Here is a 19,983-nt window from a genome sequence, read left to right on the forward strand (position 1 = left end):
AGGGTTTTTGTGAGGATGGATGATGATTTCATATTTACCAATCTAAATACTCTCCACTTTCTCTATCTCTCCCCTCTTCATGGTAATAATAGCATCCTCCCTAGATCTCATAACATCCCTAATACCCTCCACCCGATGCGCAATCATAACAACCGTATACTCCCTCAACTCCTCCTTCAAAATCCTCCCCAGAATCCCCTCTGTCTCGGGATCAAGTGACGAACTCGCTTCATCTAATACCACAATCGGCCTGCTTGACCCACTTGTCTGCACCCGAAGCAATGTCCGACATAATGCGAATAGCTGGAGCTGTCCCGCAGATAGAGGGAGGAAGGTTGACATAGCCCGGTCCAGGAGGTTTATATCTCCCAGTAAGGGGGATTTATGATCTGGTTGAGTAGTGAGTGGTGAAGTTGAGATTTTCTCCCAAAGATGAGTTCGTTTCAGCGCCGCAGCAATAGCTTGATCCGTGCTGACATGGTACGGATCGAGATTAAACCGGAGAGTAGCTGTCGGAATGATGAATCCGTCTTGGGGCACGGCGATGAAGCCGCGTTGGCGGAGCGTGGAGAGTGGGATTCGGGTGATGTCGATGTTGTCGATTTGGATAGACCCGGTTCTTGTGGGGAGGAGTTGGAGGAGGGTGAGGATGAGGGTTGTTTTGCCGCTGGAGATGTTAGCTGCTGGATTTGATAAGCAGGGGACAAGGTATGGGGGATACCTTCCTGTCCGACCCATCACAATCACCTTCTGACCCGGGTTGATCTGGAGAGAGACATTTTTCATCGCTAATTCAAATGTATGAGAATAAGAAACCGAAACATCATCCATTCGTACATCGCCTCTTGGCCATTGCGGGTCTGGGTCTAAAGTCCCCAAGGGACGGTCCTCGCTGGGAACATGTTCCAGGACGCTTTTTAATCGGGAGATAGCCCCTAGTGAGGTCTCTAGCGATGTCCAGTTCTGAACGAGGCGCAGGAGGGTAGTATTCGCCACGATGATCAGATTCAGGGCTAAGCCGATATCTGCCCCTGTGGTGGTGTTTCGGTACATGACGGTCAGGGTCATGAGGATTACTACCACTATGACAATGAGACAGTCCAGGATCACTTTAAGCCAGCATTGGAGGCAGAGGAGGAGATAGAATGGTTTTTGGGATTGATCGAGTGCCTGGATGTTTTCGGATGTGAATTTGTTTTGCCAGTTGAAAGCGCGGATTGTGGTTATTCCGTTTGTCTGGGTAGGGTTAGTGGGTGTGGGTGTGTGAAGAGGAGATGTGCTTACTGTGTCGAGGAAACTGGTATATAATTCTGATCTTGATTCAAGGTCGAGGAAGCGTAATTGCCGAGAGGTCCGGAGGTAGATTCTTTGCAGGACGTAGACGCAGAGGAAGCAGATCGGGACAGTCACGATCATGATGGGTTGGACGTAGAGAATAAGAATGATCTGCATCAGGAGCTTGAAGATTTCTGCACGGCGTTAGTGGAGAGAAAAGATGGATGTGGAAAAGCTCACGAGTGTTCAAATTGGCCAGAGCCGGAGGAAGCTGTTTATCAATCAACGTGATATCCTGGGCGAATCTGAATAGTTAGCTAGATATCACACAGCAGGAATGAACGCTACCTATTTAAAGTAGAACCGATATCCGTTTCCGTAAAGTAGGCCAAAGGTGCTCTACACAATTAGCTCGTGTCATGTTAGATGTGAATAAACTCACCTGAGGACTCGCGCGAGTAGTTGAGCGTGCAATACCATTCCTGAGTGAATGGCTATCTTCATCTGCGTGGACCTGACAGTGTCAGCAAAAAGAATGATAGTGCAGTAGATGACGAACCACATCATTGCACTAGTAGCTGCCCACGCCATGAATGAAATTCCTGCATAGAGAGCCAGATAGCCATGGAGCTCGTCAGAGGGAGACTCGGTAGCCCACTTGAGGATATATTGCGAAAAGGTCAACCCAAAGGAATAGGTAGCAGTGCAGCCGGTCATCACCAGGACATTGGCTAGGCCAACCGCATTCAGATAGTAGCCTGCTGAATTAGCCACATTTCTGGATATAGTGGCATTACTCACCGTATATAGCCATATCTCCCGTCCTTCGGGATATATCATCGGCTGCTTCATTCAACCGTTGTTTCTGACTGGGGCCTTTCCCCTGGGTGTCTTTAGGCTGCGTCACCTCCGTAGTAGCAGAAGCTATCCACTCGTGTTGAAAGCTATAATCCTGCAAATACGCTTTGTAATCCCGCAAGACCAGTAGTTTATCCGCGAATGGATGTAGTCGTGCTGGATTGTCAGGATCGTTCTTGGTAGCAAAGGCATGAACTTACTCGAGTTGCTTATCAAAAAAACAGTTGTACCACTTGTCTTGAACAATCCCCCCGGACCTAGGAGTTTACCCACTATACGATCGGTAACAGCTCCATCAAGAGCACTGAATGGGTCATCCAGGATCAGCGTATCGTATCGCGAGTACACCGCGCGAGCAAGAGCCTTTCTAGTCAGTAGACGACTCGAGAAGTGAAGATGGACATACTATGCGCTGCCTCTGCCCGCCAGAGAGATTAATCCCATTGTTCTCAATCAACGTCCTATCCCCAGAAGGGAGTGCTTCCAGGTCTGGAACCAAGCTGCATGCACCGAGGACGGTTTTATACCATACGTAGTCGAGATCAAAACCGCCAGAGATAGCCTCGCGAATAGTGACACTAGGCAGCCAGGGTGCTTGAGCGCAGTATGCTATCTTTTTTGATGCCATGCGAATGGACCCTGTTGTTAAAGGTGTCTCCCCTAATAGGGCCATAGCTAATGTGGTCTTCCCGCTGCCCACTGCACCAGCGCAGACAACCATCTCTCCTTTTTTGATGTTCAAGCAGACATCTTGAAGGATGGGTCGAGGCATACAAGAAGGCTGGATAGATACGTTATCCATCGAAGCCGACTGTCCGTCTAAATCAGAACACACTCGAGCATCTCGAACTGACGATCGGACAAGATAAGCCTGAATCCGACCAAAAACAGCCATCACCGCAACAGCACGCGGAATCAACGTCATAACCATATTAGCAGGATGCGTCACCATGGCCAGAAGAGCAATTGACGTAAAGACCTCATTTGCACGCAATACCTCACTTTGAGATGATGCGTAGAGGATAAGAGTCACTACCGGAGCGAATATCCCAAGTGCATTTGCTAGAGACATCAGCATGAGCGATCATGTCAAGAAAAGTACATACCGCTTGCATTATATGCCACGAGAATCCACCTCAGTCGTTCAGACATGCGCAGTTCACTGTCTCGCAGCTGTGTAACTCGAGACTCGATTGCATCTTCCATTCCCATCATTTTCAAACTCTTGATACCTCCGAGGCTGGCTGTTATTGTGGAAATGCGTTCTTGGGTTGCAACGTTCCAGGCTTTTTGTCGGCCGTCGAGGTGTTTTGCTACGTAGGCGCTCATTCTGGAACATCCTAATTACTCAGTAACCTATCTGATAGATGAGTAGGTCCATTACCGAAAATAATGACAAGTGGCAGCAGTGCAAACCACTGAATCCTTGCAGCCAATAACACAGTCCCGACAATTACCTCCAGTAGCTGAGCCCAAGTCTCATGGAAGATCTCGCCTGTCGACTCGACGCTGTCAACATCAGAGCTCATGAGTGTCACGGCGTCTGAGACACCGGTGTTTGGGATATTCAAGGATTGGTTGTGGATGAGGCTGATTAGTGCACCTCGGACCATGATTTTGAGTCGATTGATTTGCTGCTGGTACACGGCTGAAGATACCTGTTCTTTTAGCTTCGCTCAGTATCTGGATGAGTTGCTTACTGCCATCCCGACGTATATCCCCGCAGCGTAGAGTATCAACTGCCTACCATCGTCGGTTTCAGACGGACCTCTCACAAATCGAATGGCAGCGCCCATGAATATCGGCTGGATGTAGCGAAACAGAATGACGAACAAACGCGGAATGATGGGCGATAAGAACGCATCTTTCAAACATCGAATCAACGTAACCGGCAGAGTCCACTTTGTAACGGGCTCAGCTACAAATATCAGCATATTTACCTCCACCAGCTATCCAATCTCACCTCTAGAATCCCACTCCCTCACAACCCTTCCCCGAATTCTCTCCGACAACAATTCGCTGTGAATCTCAGGCAACCCCGCGAGAGAAAGCGTGGCCTTATACCCCTCTTTCAACACAGGGCTAATCCAACAGAAAAACACCCGACTCAGGAATCCAGCACCCTCCTCTGAGGTAGATGGCTTGGAGACGGTCTGATACCAGATCCATTCTCTGAGCTGGGGATCCCATGCCAGCCAGACTCCTCCGAGACAGGCCCGTAGGTTTACGAGGTGACAGTTGCTGGTGCAGTTTCCGGTCAGGATTTCGCATATGTCTCGGAGTCTGGAGAGGATGAGGTATATTGGTATGATGGATGATGGATGTGCGCTGCGGGTGTGTTCTAGGACCGCGAGGGTGAGGATTCCCACGGCTGCAATGGTTGATAGATATGCGTCGGATATGGTTAGGTTATTGATGTTGTGTTGGTGGGGCCAGAGGTGTGTGACCACCGCTAGCTCAATTGTCAGGAGTAAGAGTGCAAAGATCTAGGTGGATTAGCGATGGTGATATGGTTTATCTTAAGGATTCTTACTATCTGTCTATTTATACGCCCGGGGGATGATTTCTTGGGTGAGTTGAGAAGATTTCGAATTCTTCGAGGGAATGCGAGGAGGAAAATCACTGATAGTATCAGTGAGACGGATTCCCATGGGTTGTCTAACCCAAGGAAAGCCATTGTGACTCCTCGATCTCAGTGTGAGAGGGTTTGCCAATCCAGGGCCGAACTCTGAATCAAGCGGTGACACGCTGGATGTTATGAGAGCCGAGATGCAGCTCGACGCGGGACGATAAGCAAGTGAGACATGGGCTGACGCACGTGAGCGCCTATCCACCGGACAATCGATAACAGCCACAAGGTATCCAAGTTGGGCTAAGGTGGTTTCAGGCTAATGCGACTGCAGGATGCATGGCACGTCAGAGTCGGGCTGCATACCGCCATCCGCTTCTTGGCATTCCGGTGGATGCAGCTATCTCGAATTCATCCATCCGATCACATCTACATCATAACCATACGCCACCTGGAGTATCATGCCTTACAAATCGGATCTGTCTACAAATATCATGAGATAGTCATGTCCACCCCAATTCGCATACTCCGTTGGTTATTATCCGACTGCAGCATGGAATTAATAAACAGGTCCACCCTGAAAGTCCGTGTCCTGGATAAAAGCATCCCAGGTAGCCTACATACATCAGCATAACACACACAAGGGAAGAGATCCACTCACCCAGTCAACATCCATACTAGCCAACTCCTTCTCAAACGACTCTCCGTCCACCAGAACCGGGGTATTAAAGCCCGGAATATCGAATCCTGATGGCGGAGTTACCGACTGCGAGGAACTACTCGAGCTATTCTGGGAACTTGCGACCATCCTGGCTAAGATGCCATATATCCTGCTTGCTTCATCGCACGAATCTTTGGCATTCTCCCAGAGTGTGCAAGATCGTTCGAGTGCCTGTAAGAGAGAAGTACTGTCCGGAGAGACATCCATATCCAGGAGTCTCGTACGGAGTTCCAGTTCCAGTAGGATGATCATAGCAGCAAGAATGAGCATCTGTCTGGTCTGCGAGGCTTTGTACCACGACGGCTCCAATGCTTCTTGGTATGATAATAATGCAAGAGCAGAAGAGATAGATCTGTCGCGAGAGAGTTGGAATTGGCCATCTTGACGACCCCTTGCCATGAATTTCCGGTGCAGAGTGCACATGCTGCGATGGTACATGGAGGCGAGGTTGAGGGTGGAGATAGCAGCTGCAGAAGTGAGAGATTCTTTACGTATCCCGTGAGGAGAGGGTTTCATGTGCGGTGGAAAGTTGTCGTATGCGGTATACACGTCCTGGTCGATTTCTCGGACCGTGTCGTAGGAAACGAGTGTTGGGGTGTTGTTAAAATCGGCGATGCGGCCAATGGCGCGAAAAAGGCGAGATTTGACAATCAGGTAAGTTGCTGCGGTTGGTTCTGTTAAAGGTCGAGACGGAGGCAGGATGGACTCGGATAGTTCCCAGTCGTAGAGGTTATGAGGTTCGCGTGTATCGGAGTATATGGCTGAGCTCATGCGAGGAAACCCGCCGAGGAAGGATGCCATGTCGTCCATGCTGATCACGGAGAGCCAGATGCGGCGGCGGAATTCGGCTTGTAATGGGGAGATGGAAGGGGAGTGGGAGGGGTCGCGGTGGTAGCCCATGTTGATTGCGGCGCGGACGATGACGCCCGTCATGATCCACAGGCCGCGACGGTTGTCGTCTTTACGGTTGAGTTCGGCGGTGGCGTTGAAGCGGAGGGTTTCGACGGTGTAGGGCAGACATTTGGCAATGTCACCGCTGAGCAGGCACTGGGAGGTGCGGATTCGGTACAGTTGAAAGAGAGATTCTGAAATGCCTTCGTACTCAGGGGGTTCGCCGAACTGGTGGTATGAGAGCATGGTGATGCCGAGGATAGAGAAGAGGAGGCCCAACCAGATGAAGTTGGTGCGAGATGGATTTTCCCAGTGTTCATCATACTAGTTGTGTCAGCAGGAGCAGTAGAAGTGGACACAATCATACCTCGCGCATGAAGGTCGGTTGATGGAGAATAGCTGTGACTGGTGAGATTTGGACAGATGTTGGATAAAGCAACTTACGAGGAAGGGATATGGGAAAGTTGTCGCGGTCAAAGAACTGAGCTATCAGCTTATCAGCTTGATGCTTTGGTGGTAATGTCACCATGATCTCGATTCTCTCCAACGGTTTGACATGGCCAAAGAGCAGACTTGAGCCGTCGACGGTGTGTGAGAGTGTGGGACGCACGACCTCATCCCTTGAATCGTGAGCTTCTGTCCATGTTCTCTTTAGCGAGTTTATCTGGATAAGTCAGTTGGCGATGCGAAGGATAGAAGTAAAACACAATAGTCATCTTAGACATGAATCAGAACCAATCTAGTCTTTACAGTACCGGAGAAGAGAGATTTACAAATTGAAAAAGGAGAAAAAAAGGATATGAACCATGAAGAAATTAAAACAAGCAAAGCAAAAGGGGTATAGAAAGAAATATAAATACCTCCACCAAAACATCCTCCCACTCATCCCCCCCTCTATACACCGACCTCACCCCATCCATAACCGTCGACCCAACACAAGCCACCTCCGATGCCTCAGAGGCCCCCCCACCAGTACCCCCCTTGACACTCTCCGGCGAAGACGAATTCTTCCCCTCCCCGATCAATCTCCTCACCAACCCCTCCAGATGATCGATCCTCTGCCTCATCTCATCCCCCCCAGCAGCATCCCTCCTCGGAACCCCATGACCCGGACCTTTGAACCGACAAGCTAACTGCTCACCCCTAGCCGTGCAGTTCTGACACGGTTTCTCACGGTTACATTTCAATCTGGTAGTGTTAGCCGCTAGGAGATGTGATGTGGGGCATGCATTAGTGGATATACTTTCTGGCGCGACAGGGGTCACATGATAAAGGGATTCGGTTGCGTTTGCTCTTAGCCTGTGGCTTTATCACCGCGGACGTAGTGCCTTGGGATGGCATCGTGGCTGGGTGATGAGGTTGTTAGTCCTCAAGTGAGACCAGAATAGCCCCGTTTTGTTGGTGGGTGCACGTGACTGTCTTATCTCCGCGGACTTAGGCGCCGTTAAGGGATTACCAAGAGGTGGTGGTGGTAATCTCCATGGAGGTATTATGGATGGGATGTTAAGTCCGTTATTAGATTCTAGTTGGGTATAAATAGATTATTCTATCCATGAGGGGAATGAAACTTTAATTCATCACGCCCTCAACCTTCAACAAAGCAATACAATATATATCTAGTGAATATGCCCACCTTAAGTGACTTCATTCACACCCAATTCCGCCTGACCATCCCCATTCCCACTACTCAATTCACTTCCAAAACTGTTCTCATAACAGGCGCCACCGGCGGCCTTGGAAAAGAAATCGCCACCCACATCGTGCGTCTCAACGCCGCGAAAGTCATCCTCGCCTGTCGAAACCCATCCCGGGGGAATGAAACCAAACATGCCATTGAAGCCACCCTGCAGTGCAACCCCGACATCATCGAAGTGTGGGAAGTTGATATCGAATCTGCAGCATCTATCAAGGGACTCGTGAATAAAGTCAACAAGTTACCTAGACTCGATGTGGTAATTAACAACGCGGGTATCAGTGCGGCCAAGTTTCAACGGGTGTATGGCACTGAGAAGACCCTCGCGGTGAATTGTATTGGGAATTTTCTGCTGGCATTGCAGGTGTTGCCGAAGTTGAGGGAGACGGCGAGGAGTATCAAGGGGTCGACGCCGTGTATGACGTTTGTGGGATCGGCATTGTATGATGTTGCCAAGTGGCCGGAGACTCATGGGGAGGATATTTTTGAGTATTTTGGGGATGGGACGAGGTTCGGTGGAATGAATCAGTAAGTGCCCCAATCCCGGTTCTTGTTGAGAATGACAGGTGGTTGTGGTTGGGATGTGCTGACGGTGGTGGATGTAGGTATAATCTATCCAAGCTGATCCAGTTGTATTCGGTTATCAAGTTGGCGTCGATTGTGGATCCTGTGGGTTCGGGGAATTCTAACGCCATTGTGATCAACTCGCTGGATCCGTGTTTCTGTAAGACGGGGCTGGGAGGGGATCTCGGTTGTGTGGGAAAGGTCTTGTACAAGTCTTTTGAGGCGCTCGCTGCTCGGACGCCTGAGGAGGGGTCCAGACTTGTGGTGCAGGCTGCTTCGGCGGAGAGGGAGACGCATGGGCTATATTTCCGGGCTGGAGCGGTGCAGGAGTATGCGCCGATTGTTAGAGATGAGAAGAAGGCTGAGTATCTTTGGGAGGTGCTGAGTAAACGGTTGGAGGGGTTGGAGCCGGGGATTATGAAGAATGTGGAGTGATGGGATTTGTTAGGGTGTGATGTTGGTATTGGTATTCGTGATGGAGTTTTGAATTAATGTAATTGCAACCAGTGAGACAGAGATTCAATGTGGAGGGTTGAAACCATCCGAGTCCACTATGCCCCCCTGCAAAAGAGACCAAAAATTAGTGTCAATGCCTTGAAACGGCCAGTCACTAGCTTCCGCTGTGAGAGTGGGAAGGTGGCCATCGAAGGCTTCCTCGACGTGGATGAACTCGTGTATATTCCAGTCATTCGCATGCTGTTCATGGCTGAGTGATGCCGAGCGGGATTGCTGATCAGAGCGTTCGACTGAGCTAGTGGGCTTTGCTCTCTGCTTCGGCTTCAAACATATGCTGACCAGACCAAGATATGGAATGTTCAGCTGAACAGTTTCTCCGAGGTTGTCTTCCGCCGATAAAGTCATTTTGTTCGTAGAGTCGGTATCAAGAACAGGCAGAAGTTGTGAAATAATATGCGATGATTCCTGCAAGAATTTATCATCATTCAGCAGAACAACCTGCTCCATCCTATCCTTCACCTGACCAATAACAATCCGATCATTTTCCCGCTGAGAATCAGAGACAGGAATAGCTCCCTGAACAAGATAGCTCAGCAGAAGCGTGATCGCAGCAATCGATGCCGCGTAGTCGATATGGCGACACGAAAAGATAGATTCCACATCTTCTCGAAGCGAGATAAATCGGGTGAGGATCTCCCGACCCGAGCGAATACACGTCATTCGACTATGTGTATATCGATGTTCCGTGGGGTCCCGAAGGAGATACAGTAGGTGCAGCATGACTAGCAGACCGAAGTGATTGATCTGAATCATCAGACGTCTTCTGTGCTGCCAGTTCTGCTCGGGAGTTTCGCACACCGGGCTGGAGTGAGACCACCACATCTGACCCATGCGTTTTGCACCCATGTCAAGGTCATAGTCAATTGCTTGCATGATAGCGTAGCCTTCGTTGGTTGTATGGTTTCTGTCTGCGATTCGTGCAGCGATCACAGTGTGTAGTTTCTCGAGCTTTTCTTCAGGGCTGTCGTATTTGGTCCACTCCTCTGAGGCGAAACTGACGTCCCGCATATCGATTCGAAGGCCGAGGAACAGTGATAAGTGTCGATCGAAGGCGGCCAGCAAGTACCAGATCTTGTTATGAAAGGGAGTTAGATTCTCTTTAGTCTTCCGGGCGTTGGAATCATTGCTCCCCGGACCAATACCGATTAGTTGCGCGAGGCTGCTTGCACGCCGGAAGGTAAGCCATGCTTTGCGCAAATTGCCTGCGTTCATGTGCCAGAAGCCATGTAGAATGATACATTGCAGACCATCTACATTAGCCATGTAGTCGTCATTGGAGATGACGAGGTTGGATATTGTGGAGTCTATGTGAACCATGATGGTCGCGACGGGAACCTTTAGTCCAAGACGTCTTGTGTCAAATGATGGACTGAGCTGCTGCATGCAAATGGCCAGCTGGAGAAGTCTTTTCGCAAGCATAGTCGGTTGGCTTGAGATCTGAGGGATCGTTGCGATGTCTTCAGTGGAGTTGTAAATAGCCGAAATGCCATCGGAATCCGAACTGAACAAAGCAGCAAGGAAGATTGTTCCAGGACTTGATTCAGTGATGAGCTTCATGTCCTCCTGGGATGGAAAGAGTGCATGCAGCCGTTGGGAGACCCTATTGATACCAGCGATACCAGATCCCAACGAGCTGTACGAGCCCCCCAACTCTGGCGTCAACGCAGACGAGGTATCGGAACCAGGCCCCAGTAGCAACCCAACCGGTGTTTCATCAATACCCGGGGTGTCTACATTCTGCGCGACTCGAAAGGCGTCTCGCGTCCCTGACGTGGAAAAGATTGAACTTGCTGCATCAAACCACCCCTCTCCCGGTCGTCTCTCCGCGACATCCCCATCCGGAAGAATCCGCTCAACCAATCTCTGCATCAACTCTTCAAGCCGATCCAGACGTTGCGCGTGGGTTCGTTCCCGCTGCGGTGGTGGCGAATCAACCAGATCCTGACTTCGACAGGGACTGCCTCGGATGCTACATGGAGTGCAGATGGCAGCACTTGGAGAGGAAAACTGGCAGCGGACCTTGCGCCGTCGACCTGATGCCATTAGATGATGGTGTTATCCTCGGGCCGGTCGGTGGCTTACATTCCCAGCAGCTGTGAGTGCCTTTTCGGAGTTTCCTTGGGGGCATGTCGCGACTTGAGGGGGTTGAAGCGGGGTAGTCATTAGGAAGTTAAATGATGCCAGTAGAGTACAAAGTAGAAGAGAAGAAAGAAGGAGGATGTCCGCTCGGAGGCCGAGACGGACAAATGTCAGCTTCTAGCGCCGATTGGGCCGCGCTCGGACCGAACACCACGAGCATTGTCACAGCACTACAGCGAAAATGGGGAAAATAAGAATATATGAAACAATATAGTAGACAAACAAACAACCCTGAGCTGAATACATTTTACCCATCTCCCCACGGCAGATATCCATCACTTCTCCCTCCCCCACTGCCTCCCACTCCACAACATCCCCGTAGTCCACAACCAATAATCCCTCCCCTTCACCAACCACACCAACCAACTGGGCAACTGAAACCCCATGGCCTCTCCAACTCCCTTACTCCGTCCAATCGGCACCATCTGATTAATTCGGGTATCCTCCTCGAACACCCTATCCTGTCCCACCTTACTCGGCTCGACCCCCGCCGCGAGACGCAAATCCATCTTCATATTAGCACAGAGAACCGGAATCGAATTCAATATAATATGCACCGTAGGGTATTGCACATTCCCAGCCACGTCTCCGATAGCGTAGATATGCGGACCGGCTTTCTCGACGCGGAAGGTATTGTTTGTGTTAATCCGGTGATCGGTTGATAGGAGACTTGGGTCGATGAAGCTCGTGTTGGGCGTTGTGCCAGTTGCGGGGATGTATATATCTGCTTCTAGGAGCTTGCCATTGTCGAGAGTGATTGTTGCTTTGGATGCGACGTTCTGTGTTCCTACGTCTGGGGGCGATATGGCTTTTACTCGTGTGTTTTTTAGGACGGTCACACCGACATCGGCGAGGTATTTCTCGGCTTTTGTTGCTAGGGCTGGTCGGAGAGCAGGAAGGATCTGTGATCCGCTTGTCACGACGGTGATTGACACTTTGGGCTTTGCTGCTTTGGAACTGAACCATCCTGCCCGACCGTTGAGGTATTCCCCCAGTTCACCGGCTGTCTCTATCCCAGCTGGCCCTCCACCCGCGATCACAATGCGTTTGGCGGCTGGGAGCGCGCTGCGAAATAAGTCCCACTGCTTGTGAAGAAATGCTTCATCCTGGTTCAGACCAAGGAGGGGAGAAGGGCTTGAAGCGCCAGTGGCGATGACCAGAGAGTGAAAATCAATCAACGTCATCTCCTTCGCTGCACTTGAGGCAATGAGAACCGTCCGGTTGATATGGTCGACTCGTGTGGCAGTTCCATGGACAAAGCGAAACTGATCTTTCGGATATTGTGCAAATTGGTCAGGTATATTGACGAAGAGCTTGTCTTGCGGGAACATGTCGTCGGAGATCATTGCTCGAGGACAGGCTTGTCGGCACATGGCCTGCGAGGAAGCACTGATCACGATAATTTGATATGCATCTTGAGGAGGGAGTGCTGGGAGGACAAGTTTTAGGAGATAGTGGGTTGTTGATAGACCGCCGTAGGAGCCTCCGAGGATGACGATGTTCTTTGGTGACATTTCCAATAAGCAGGAATATCGATTTGGAGCAGGGAGTGGACGTGCGAGGTCATGTTATATGCGCATACACGGAAGCCGGACGGACAAACTGCTGTGCTGGTGTCTCGGAGGCCGAAGCGGACGAACTGGTCTGAATGATCGGTCACCATTTCTCAAGCCATATCCAAACCCGAAATATTCTCTAAACCTTGCAAGGGGACTATATGAGCAACAATTTACTGGGGCCAATAGTATAGACTCATTAATCATGACATTATACATAGAAGACAAGGTCTTCATAAGGATGTTCATCTCATCATAAGTAACAAATGGCAGTCGCTCCCCTTCTGTCACCCAGAACAGCAACTGTTTACTGTTTGCAACAACGCAAGATACTCTGGCTATGTCTCCACCAGCCCAAGCAGGTTGGAACGGGCAGTTCTGGTTTTCAACAGCGCCAACTCCGCCGTGGGATAAACCTGAAGCAGGTTCAATGCAGCCTCCTCGCATGCATACAGGTTTGACATGGCCTGCAATCGGACTATCGAATCCGATCCCTGAAGATCCAAAACACTGGCCTCGATCGCAAACATGATGATCGTAACTGACGTCCCCGGTAAAAAGCGGAGCAAGTCCATATCGTCGAGTTCTGTGAGAACCCTCTTTATCTGCGACGTTGAGGCCCGTAGGCCTTTCAAATTCGGAAGGCTAGAGTTGGACGGTCGGTTCTCAGGCCCTGTGCGGTATATCACGGCCATGGCGGTCAAGTATAGTAGGTAAAGAAACGCTTTGTGAACGAGGAACACGGTTTCAACCGATTCACGCCCCCTGTCGGAGGGGAAGAGCGGTAGGTGATAGGTGGCTGTGAGAGGAAGAAGCTGGATCCAGGATTGGAGGAGTTTCTCACAACTTGGCTTGGTGATTGGTGGCACGTTGCATTTCGGAGTCAAGGAATATAAACTGCTGCGACATGGAAGTGGGATCCATGCGCCTTCGTACAGATAATCGAGAATTGTCCCCACGCAATAGGAGAGCTTGACCAGTTCGGTGAAGAGCATGGCTGATTGTTCCCGACTGGATCGGGTCAGCATTGACGCCGCACTGCCTAGACTCTCGAGGACAGAATCGCTGTATTCCTCGTGGATGAAGGTTGTAATGCCTAGAACTGAGCTTGGATATCGGCTCACCGGCATGCGCACTGGGCGACGGGAGCCAAGAGATATGATCCGGTCTCGCACGTAAAGACAACACCACATGAGTGGTTTGATTGAAGGACTGTCGTATGTCCAGAATTCGTCTTGAAGTAGGCCGACTCGTTCGGCAGTCGAAAAGGCCAGGTCAAGCCAGTACGATGGACCCTTGTGACGTGACATATCCCCATGCCAGAGAGTCATTAACAGTAGTGCTTGGATCTGAGTGTATGCACGTTGTTCCGTTTCGAACTCATACAGAACCTATGCCATGATCAGTATAATGAATGAAATTGATTTTATCGAGTACAAACCTTGGTGCGTTCAAAAAGAATTGCAGTCAAACTTTGGTCCTGGGCTTCTCCGTCGACATCCTGAATGAATATACTGCCCGCAAACATGACAGCCTGATACAATAAGGGTGACTCAAACTGCTCATCATCTCCATCGATAACCCCGGACAGAAATGTTCCTAGGTCGAGAAGTGGCAACAACGGATGAACATATTTGACATACGCTGCCAATAGTTTGTTTCGCAAGACACATGGTAATAGCTGCAAGGCGCCCTTGTTGACCAGATATTTATAATCCTCGGCTGTAACGGCCGCAAGACATGTATGGAACGTCCTGTCGGGCTTGGGGGTATAATCTCTCTTGCTCTGACATGTCCTCGATACCGGTGGGTCAAGAAGACTTTCAACCACTGAACGGAGATGATCCAAAGGGTATGTTGAAGGTACATGTGGCTTGTGTGCGATGTGTGGTTGCTGAGAAATGGCTGTGTCCTCATATGCCAGTATATTGGAAAGGGATCCTGAACCACATTAACAGAGATCTCGAAGGGGATCTTCTTCACCTACCTTCTTCATCAGTTCCGTCACTCCGACTTCCCTCACTGTCTGGACTATCGACATTGGGGATTAGGATAGCAGCATGGCTCCCGCCGGAGTATGAGCATGGGGAAGGCAATGCATTAGTGTCGGGGGATGGTGCCTTATTCGGACTAGTCGGTGATCTCCTGAGCGTCCTATGCAGCTGCATCAGAAACTATCATTTATTTATTTATCATGATGCTTTTCCATTGGATGCAAACACATGATAGGTATGCATGGAAATGGCTTGTACCTTCGTGCCTTCATAAAAGCACACTTCAAACCCCTTCCATCACATCGGCGACAGACACTCGATCCTCGTGGCAATTCACAACGAACCTTGGAGCTCCGACATGCAAGACAAGCGAGTAGAGGCCGCTGCGTCACGCGACTTAGGCCATGAGTTCGAGGCGGACTATTCATATTGCTAGCGATTCCATGGATCGTCCACGGCGGAGAATAGAAAACTGCGTTTCAGGAGCTGTAAACGATGGGTGATCCGTAGTTAATATTGTTACACTGCAGTGGCAGTGAACTCCTTTTCAAGATGGGGACCACCGGACATGACCATCAGCAGCTCCTTTTCCGGTGGCATTCACATTCCCGTCAGATCCACCGGCTGATCCAGTGGAGCTTTCTGTTGGATGCTTGCTTGTCATTGGCCAGTCTGATCAAGGTTCAGTCAATCATCTCAAAATCTTGGATTCCCTTGATGCTAGCGCTGGATCCAGGCACATTGCGGATACCAGTGTGGCGTGAGTGGCGGGCCTATACGCGTTTGGGGCAACGGTCACATCCTTCCGATAGAAGTAGAATCCAACGATTACTCTAATTTTGGCATGATACAGCAAGATGTGCTGACAGTTAGGAGATGCTGACAGTTGACGAGTCAGAATAGTACGGGTGATTGCGACTTGAGTGCGGCCGCAGGATTCCCACCGGAAGTCAATGTCCACCGGAAGACCCGGAGCAGGCCGATCGACATGTTGCCCAACTAATCGTGCAGCCGGACAAAATCAGCCCGTGGTACGAGAAAACAACAAAGTTTGCGTCAATTATGGAGTCATGCGTCTCTGAACTCTGCCCTTTTCAATTTTGCCTTCCAATCAACTGCCTACATTGCTTATGGCTAAGGAAATGTGCGACCCCAGTTCCACGCACTATTCTGGTCGTCAGGCACCAGGTTGAACATGGCTGTTCTATGGTTAATGATGGCATCGCGACACGGGCTATGCACTTACACTCGCCAAATGCCCCAAAAGTATCATCCAGTTGTTGAAATGCCTGCGCCGGGAGAAAGTCATAGGGCCCCATTACCGCAGCTAGGGGGTTCAAGTCTGATCCCCACCCTCTTTGGACAGGATCTACTGTCTGGTCCGTAGTGCAAGGAGTCATCACAGACTGGCTTGTGCTGGAACACGCGGTGAAAGAGCTGCCCTGATGAACGGTCGCGGTCGGACGGGTTGACTGTGCATCGACGGGAGTCTCTGCATTGTCGGCCAGCGCATGCGTTAGCTCACGTTGGATGGTCACTTTCAGCAGCTCGGTCAAAAGCTGCTCTGTCTGTCTTGCGATTCGATCATGCCAATTCAAACTTCTGCTCGCGCGGATTATTCTCACAACCCCGTCTTTTGCCTCGTGGGCGGCGGTTGTCAAAGGTTGAACGGTCGGGGGTATGCAGAGAATGACACCAGCAGTGAACTGTTGCATCGATGCAAATGCGACAGCAAAATGATTCCTGAATATATGAATCGGGATTCGGGATACACGGAGAGCAGCTGCCGTGGCTAGGCTGAGCGACCGGTGGACAGCATCGATCACTATCCGAGAAGACGTGAACCTATTTATCTTTTGCTCCAGAAGTGGTCGGTGTGCTTGTATAACCATGCCATCGTATGTCATTTGGAGGATCGCAGCCTGGAGATATATTGTCTCCACCTGTTCCTTCGTGCTGGGTGGAAGGGTCGGAAGTTGGTTTTCAATACGGTCCCATCGCCCATCTAAATTCCAATACTCCAAATCGTACAGCTTCGGTACTCTGGCCCTCCAGTCATTGAGGAGGGTGTCCGACTCGTTTGTAGTTTGGACAATTGCCTCCAGGTCCTGTTCCTTTGTCCCGGATGTCAGATTGAGACGACGGAATCGGTGGAGAATTTGTCCAGCGAGAGCATATATTTCTGCTTTTTTGACGTGAAAGACGGCTCGTGATGATAGCAGCGGGCTATCTCCAGTTGAAAATTGATTTAGCAACCAGGGGTCGATGGTCAAGTCGTCCACAACCTCCAACTGACGAACAGTCGTGGAATCCAAAGAGGCCGGGCGTCCATAAATAATGGAACAAAATGTATCCGATACAATGATATGGTTCCAACAACGGGAGCGGATTTCATCGGCGACGGAGGTTTGCAATGATGGGCTCTTCGACTGAATGTTGAGCGCGTAACCCGCTCTTGCCGCCATACCGAACGTGGTCCAGGCGAGGTTTGGGGAGCTGTGAAACATGTAATAACAAGAGAGCAGGAGACATACTTGCACTCCTTCTATACGACAGTCCTCCAGAAGGTCGAGGAGATGGGAACGTATCTCAGCGACTAACTTCTTTAACAGGCCCTGCGCATCAATGGAGTGGGCACGCATAAGGTGATGGCCAGGCCAGTCATGATCCGGTAGAACTGCCTGCAAGCTGATGGTAGCGACCGCAAGAACAGTCATGACCGCTCCAAGATCCCGACGTCTCCATTGCGGCTGAGAAATAACCCGCTGGGCCGTCTCTCTGAGGGATGGTTCATGCAATACTAGAATAAACCACTGCATCCGATAGAAGTAGGCATCAATCAGAGCTAACATCACCTCCTGTGGAGGCAGATTGGTTTCTTTCAACCCCCAGAGGGCATCATCCGTCCCCGCCATGCCAACATCACCAGGAACGGAGGCCTCTGTCAAGGTGCGGCCCATCTCCTCCTCATTATAAACCTGTCTCGCAAAGGCAATGGCCGACGTGCCGGTGGCATAGGCCTCGGCTTCTCGGTCCGGCAAGACATGAGGCGTGTCAGGTGATCCAACGGAAGCGGTTCCGGTGGACGCTGCTGGAAGCTCAGAGCCACGCCGTCGGGGCTGCACCGTTATGTCACATTTGTGGCCGGCGCGGGTACATAGGACGCAAGGTCGGACAGGATCGCACTGGTTTGCTTAGATCGATTTGCAACCACCGGTTGACGGGGGTTACCTTGAGTTTCTGCCGGCGGCAACGGTCGCAAGCCTTGGGGGTACGCGACCGGGGAGTCGATCTGCGGGGACCTTTCTGCATGTAGCCACGGAGTAGGCGGCTATTCAAGGGATGGTGCAAGTCAACTGACCAGAAAGGAGACCAAAGGCGAGGGAGAAATGGAGTCTGGGGTAGTGGAGAGATGGCTTGTTGCCGGTGGAATGCTGGAAACTGGAAAGTGGAAACCTCCGGAAATGCGGGGAAGAAGGCGTTCCGACCCTTCCGTCGTGGACTAACCCGACATGGGAAGCGAAACAGCCACGGTCATGTGGCACAATTCAATCCCAATATGAGATGGCGCCTTCCTATGGGACAATAGAATCAACTGGACACTATGGTTCATTCCATTACTGTAACTGAGGTTGATTGCGAATCATTATCACTTCTGTCATTGAATCTGTATTTATTACCTGCCTGGGCAGATTGAATCCTCTCATTAGACCTGTGAATCAACATGGTAATTCCCCTAGATGGCCACTATAAAGCTTAGATATCTCATCAAGTTGTCCAGACAGTTCCAGTATAGCTCCACAGATGCTAATTCTAGCGGCATCAAAGCTTTCAAGATTGCATAGCCCAAGGGGTGTACAGAAGTCTATATGTCCACCCCACATATGCAGAAAAGAACATGACGGCCAGTAGTCATCGCTTCAAAACCTGGACATGATCAACTAATACGACAGCGAAGGGTCTGGGTCTAAAGATCACCTGTGGTGCCCCATGATGGGTAAATATTACATGCAGGATTCAATAACCGCCTCCCACTTATTCGCATACATGCACGGTCAAGACACCATGGATGCCATCTTTGGAGTAATCAAGACCCCAGAGCTGTTCTCTCCACGCAATGGCCTGTTAATGGTTCGATTGATTGAGAACATATTTGACAAGGGGAAGATAGCGATTGTACCAGACCTTCCAGACCGTCCAAAGCAGACAGAGCTCCTTGCCTGGACCAAGAGCGGAACCCGAGAGTACACGGTAAAGATTCTCGATAAAACATGAAACAAGCTAGGCGATTATATAGACCTCGAGTCAAACTTTAAGTACCAGGGATTGGACGGGAGATGACTGTACGCCTGCCCGACGTGACTCCGACGTAGATTGTCTCCGACCGTGGAACCAGCCTTTTGGGGAACAACCTTTTGTACTTAGTTGGATACTGTAGGGACGGTTGCCCTTTCCCACCCACGCGCCTGCCTGGTTCGGGTACGCGACCGGCGATTCTTAGGGGATCAGACCACTCCCAACTTTCACTTCATTCCATCACTTCCCCACTTCTTCAGCATCTAAAACAGCAATACTATCATCGGTTTCCATCGGATCCGTCATCAAGTACGGAAAGTAGGATTCACAATACACACGTTTTACTGTTTCTTTTCTACCTCATATACGGAACACCCCTATATCTACACGTACGACATAGAACGCTAAAACACTATAGAACGCGGCAATGACTGCAATTCAAACACTCTTTCCGACCCAGAGCCCGTTATTTATATTTTCACTACTGTCTCCAAGTGTTGAGGCGGGCCTGGCAAGAAAATGCGACCCCCAGGGCAGGTTCAGCAATTCGCGATGAGATGGGGAAGCCCTTTTGAGGACCCCAGGGAGATACCTCCCAAAGAATATGCTGCTCGCCCTGGTAGAGGAGCTTGGACACAAATATGACGACTTGCTATGTGGAGCATCAAGGGCCAAGGGAGACCGAGGCTTGTTGGTCGAAGTGGCGGCCAAACAAATAAAAGGACGACGCCGGCTGCTGCGAGATTCTGGCTTTGGTGACTCTGATGATGAGCATTATGGCTCTGAGGAAGAGGACAAGCCTACTTTTACTGAGGACTAGAAGGTTAGTGATTGTGGCCAAGTTCCTGCATTATATCTGAGGAGAATGTCAGATGACCTTTGTTTTACGATGCATAGGAATAACAAAGAAA

The 19,983-nt window shown here is 50.3% G+C and overlaps 7 protein-coding genes across 7 annotated transcripts; 1 reads left to right on the forward strand and 6 right to left on the reverse strand.

Moving 5' to 3' along the window:
* Positions 1–21: 21 nt before the first annotated feature.
* On the reverse strand, positions 22–4,876 carry BO94DRAFT_492142 (putative ATP-binding cassette transporter). The gene is made up of 15 exons (XM_025609174.1): positions 4,667–4,876; positions 4,097–4,619; positions 3,834–4,051; positions 3,518–3,791; positions 3,240–3,473; positions 2,540–3,195; positions 2,334–2,496; positions 2,077–2,289; positions 1,835–2,033; positions 1,718–1,789; positions 1,624–1,674; positions 1,516–1,580; positions 1,285–1,469; positions 722–1,236; positions 22–667 (listed from the first exon to the last, which is right to left on the reverse strand). The coding sequence occupies exons 1-15, from the start codon at positions 4,808–4,810 to the stop codon at positions 43–45; spliced, it is 4,137 nt and encodes a 1,378-aa protein (XP_025467868.1). The 5' UTR covers positions 4,811–4,876; the 3' UTR covers positions 22–42.
* A 385-nt stretch (positions 4,877–5,261) lies between these two features.
* On the reverse strand, positions 5,262–7,381 carry BO94DRAFT_465265 (fungal specific transcription factor domain-containing protein; the record flags this gene model as incomplete). The annotated part of the gene is made up of 5 exons (XM_025608105.1): positions 5,262–5,318; positions 5,364–6,638; positions 6,682–6,713; positions 6,759–6,978; positions 7,175–7,381. 5 exons carry the CDS (start codon positions 7,379–7,381, stop codon positions 5,262–5,264), a joined length of 1,791 nt encoding a protein of 596 aa, XP_025467869.1.
* Positions 7,382–7,892: 511 nt separating this feature from the next.
* BO94DRAFT_516566 (NAD(P)-binding protein) lies at positions 7,893–9,006 on the forward strand (the record flags this gene model as incomplete). The annotated part of the gene is made up of 2 exons (XM_025609967.1): positions 7,893–8,535; positions 8,613–9,006. The coding sequence occupies exons 1-2, from the start codon at positions 7,940–7,942 to the stop codon at positions 9,004–9,006; spliced, it is 990 nt and encodes a 329-aa protein (XP_025467870.1). The 5' UTR covers positions 7,893–7,939.
* BO94DRAFT_64289 (uncharacterized protein) lies at positions 8,980–11,263 on the reverse strand. Its single transcript, XM_025617567.1, has 2 exons — positions 11,170–11,263; positions 8,980–11,120 (listed from the first exon to the last, which is right to left on the reverse strand). The coding sequence occupies exons 1-2, from the start codon at positions 11,213–11,215 to the stop codon at positions 9,091–9,093; spliced, it is 2,076 nt and encodes a 691-aa protein (XP_025467871.1). The 5' UTR covers positions 11,216–11,263; the 3' UTR covers positions 8,980–9,090.
* A 237-nt stretch (positions 11,264–11,500) lies between these two features.
* On the reverse strand, positions 11,501–12,794 carry BO94DRAFT_595899 (NAD(P)/FAD-dependent oxidoreductase; the record flags this gene model as incomplete). Its single annotated transcript, XM_025616234.1, has 1 exon — positions 11,501–12,794. Exon 1 carries the CDS (start codon positions 12,738–12,740, stop codon positions 11,502–11,504), a length of 1,239 nt encoding a protein of 412 aa, XP_025467872.1. The 5' UTR covers positions 12,741–12,794.
* A 326-nt stretch (positions 12,795–13,120) lies between these two features.
* On the reverse strand, positions 13,121–14,950 carry BO94DRAFT_585547 (fungal specific transcription factor domain-containing protein; the record flags this gene model as incomplete). The annotated part of the gene is made up of 3 exons (XM_025615697.1): positions 13,121–14,173; positions 14,224–14,723; positions 14,770–14,950. The coding sequence occupies 3 exons, from the start codon at positions 14,948–14,950 to the stop codon at positions 13,121–13,123; spliced, it is 1,734 nt and encodes a 577-aa protein (XP_025467873.1).
* A 730-nt stretch (positions 14,951–15,680) lies between these two features.
* On the reverse strand, positions 15,681–18,198 carry BO94DRAFT_535097 (fungal specific transcription factor domain-containing protein). Its single transcript, XM_025611699.1, has one exon. It carries the CDS (start codon positions 17,734–17,736, stop codon positions 15,871–15,873), a length of 1,866 nt encoding a protein of 621 aa, XP_025467874.1. The 5' UTR covers positions 17,737–18,198; the 3' UTR covers positions 15,681–15,870.
* Between the last annotated feature and the right edge of the window lie 1,785 nt (positions 18,199–19,983).

The sequence above is a fragment of the Aspergillus sclerotioniger genome (genome assembly GCF_003184525.1).
Source record: "Aspergillus sclerotioniger CBS 115572 chromosome Unknown BO94scaffold_13, whole genome shotgun sequence".
NCBI classification, from domain to species: Eukaryota; Fungi; Ascomycota; class Eurotiomycetes; order Eurotiales; family Aspergillaceae; genus Aspergillus; species Aspergillus sclerotioniger.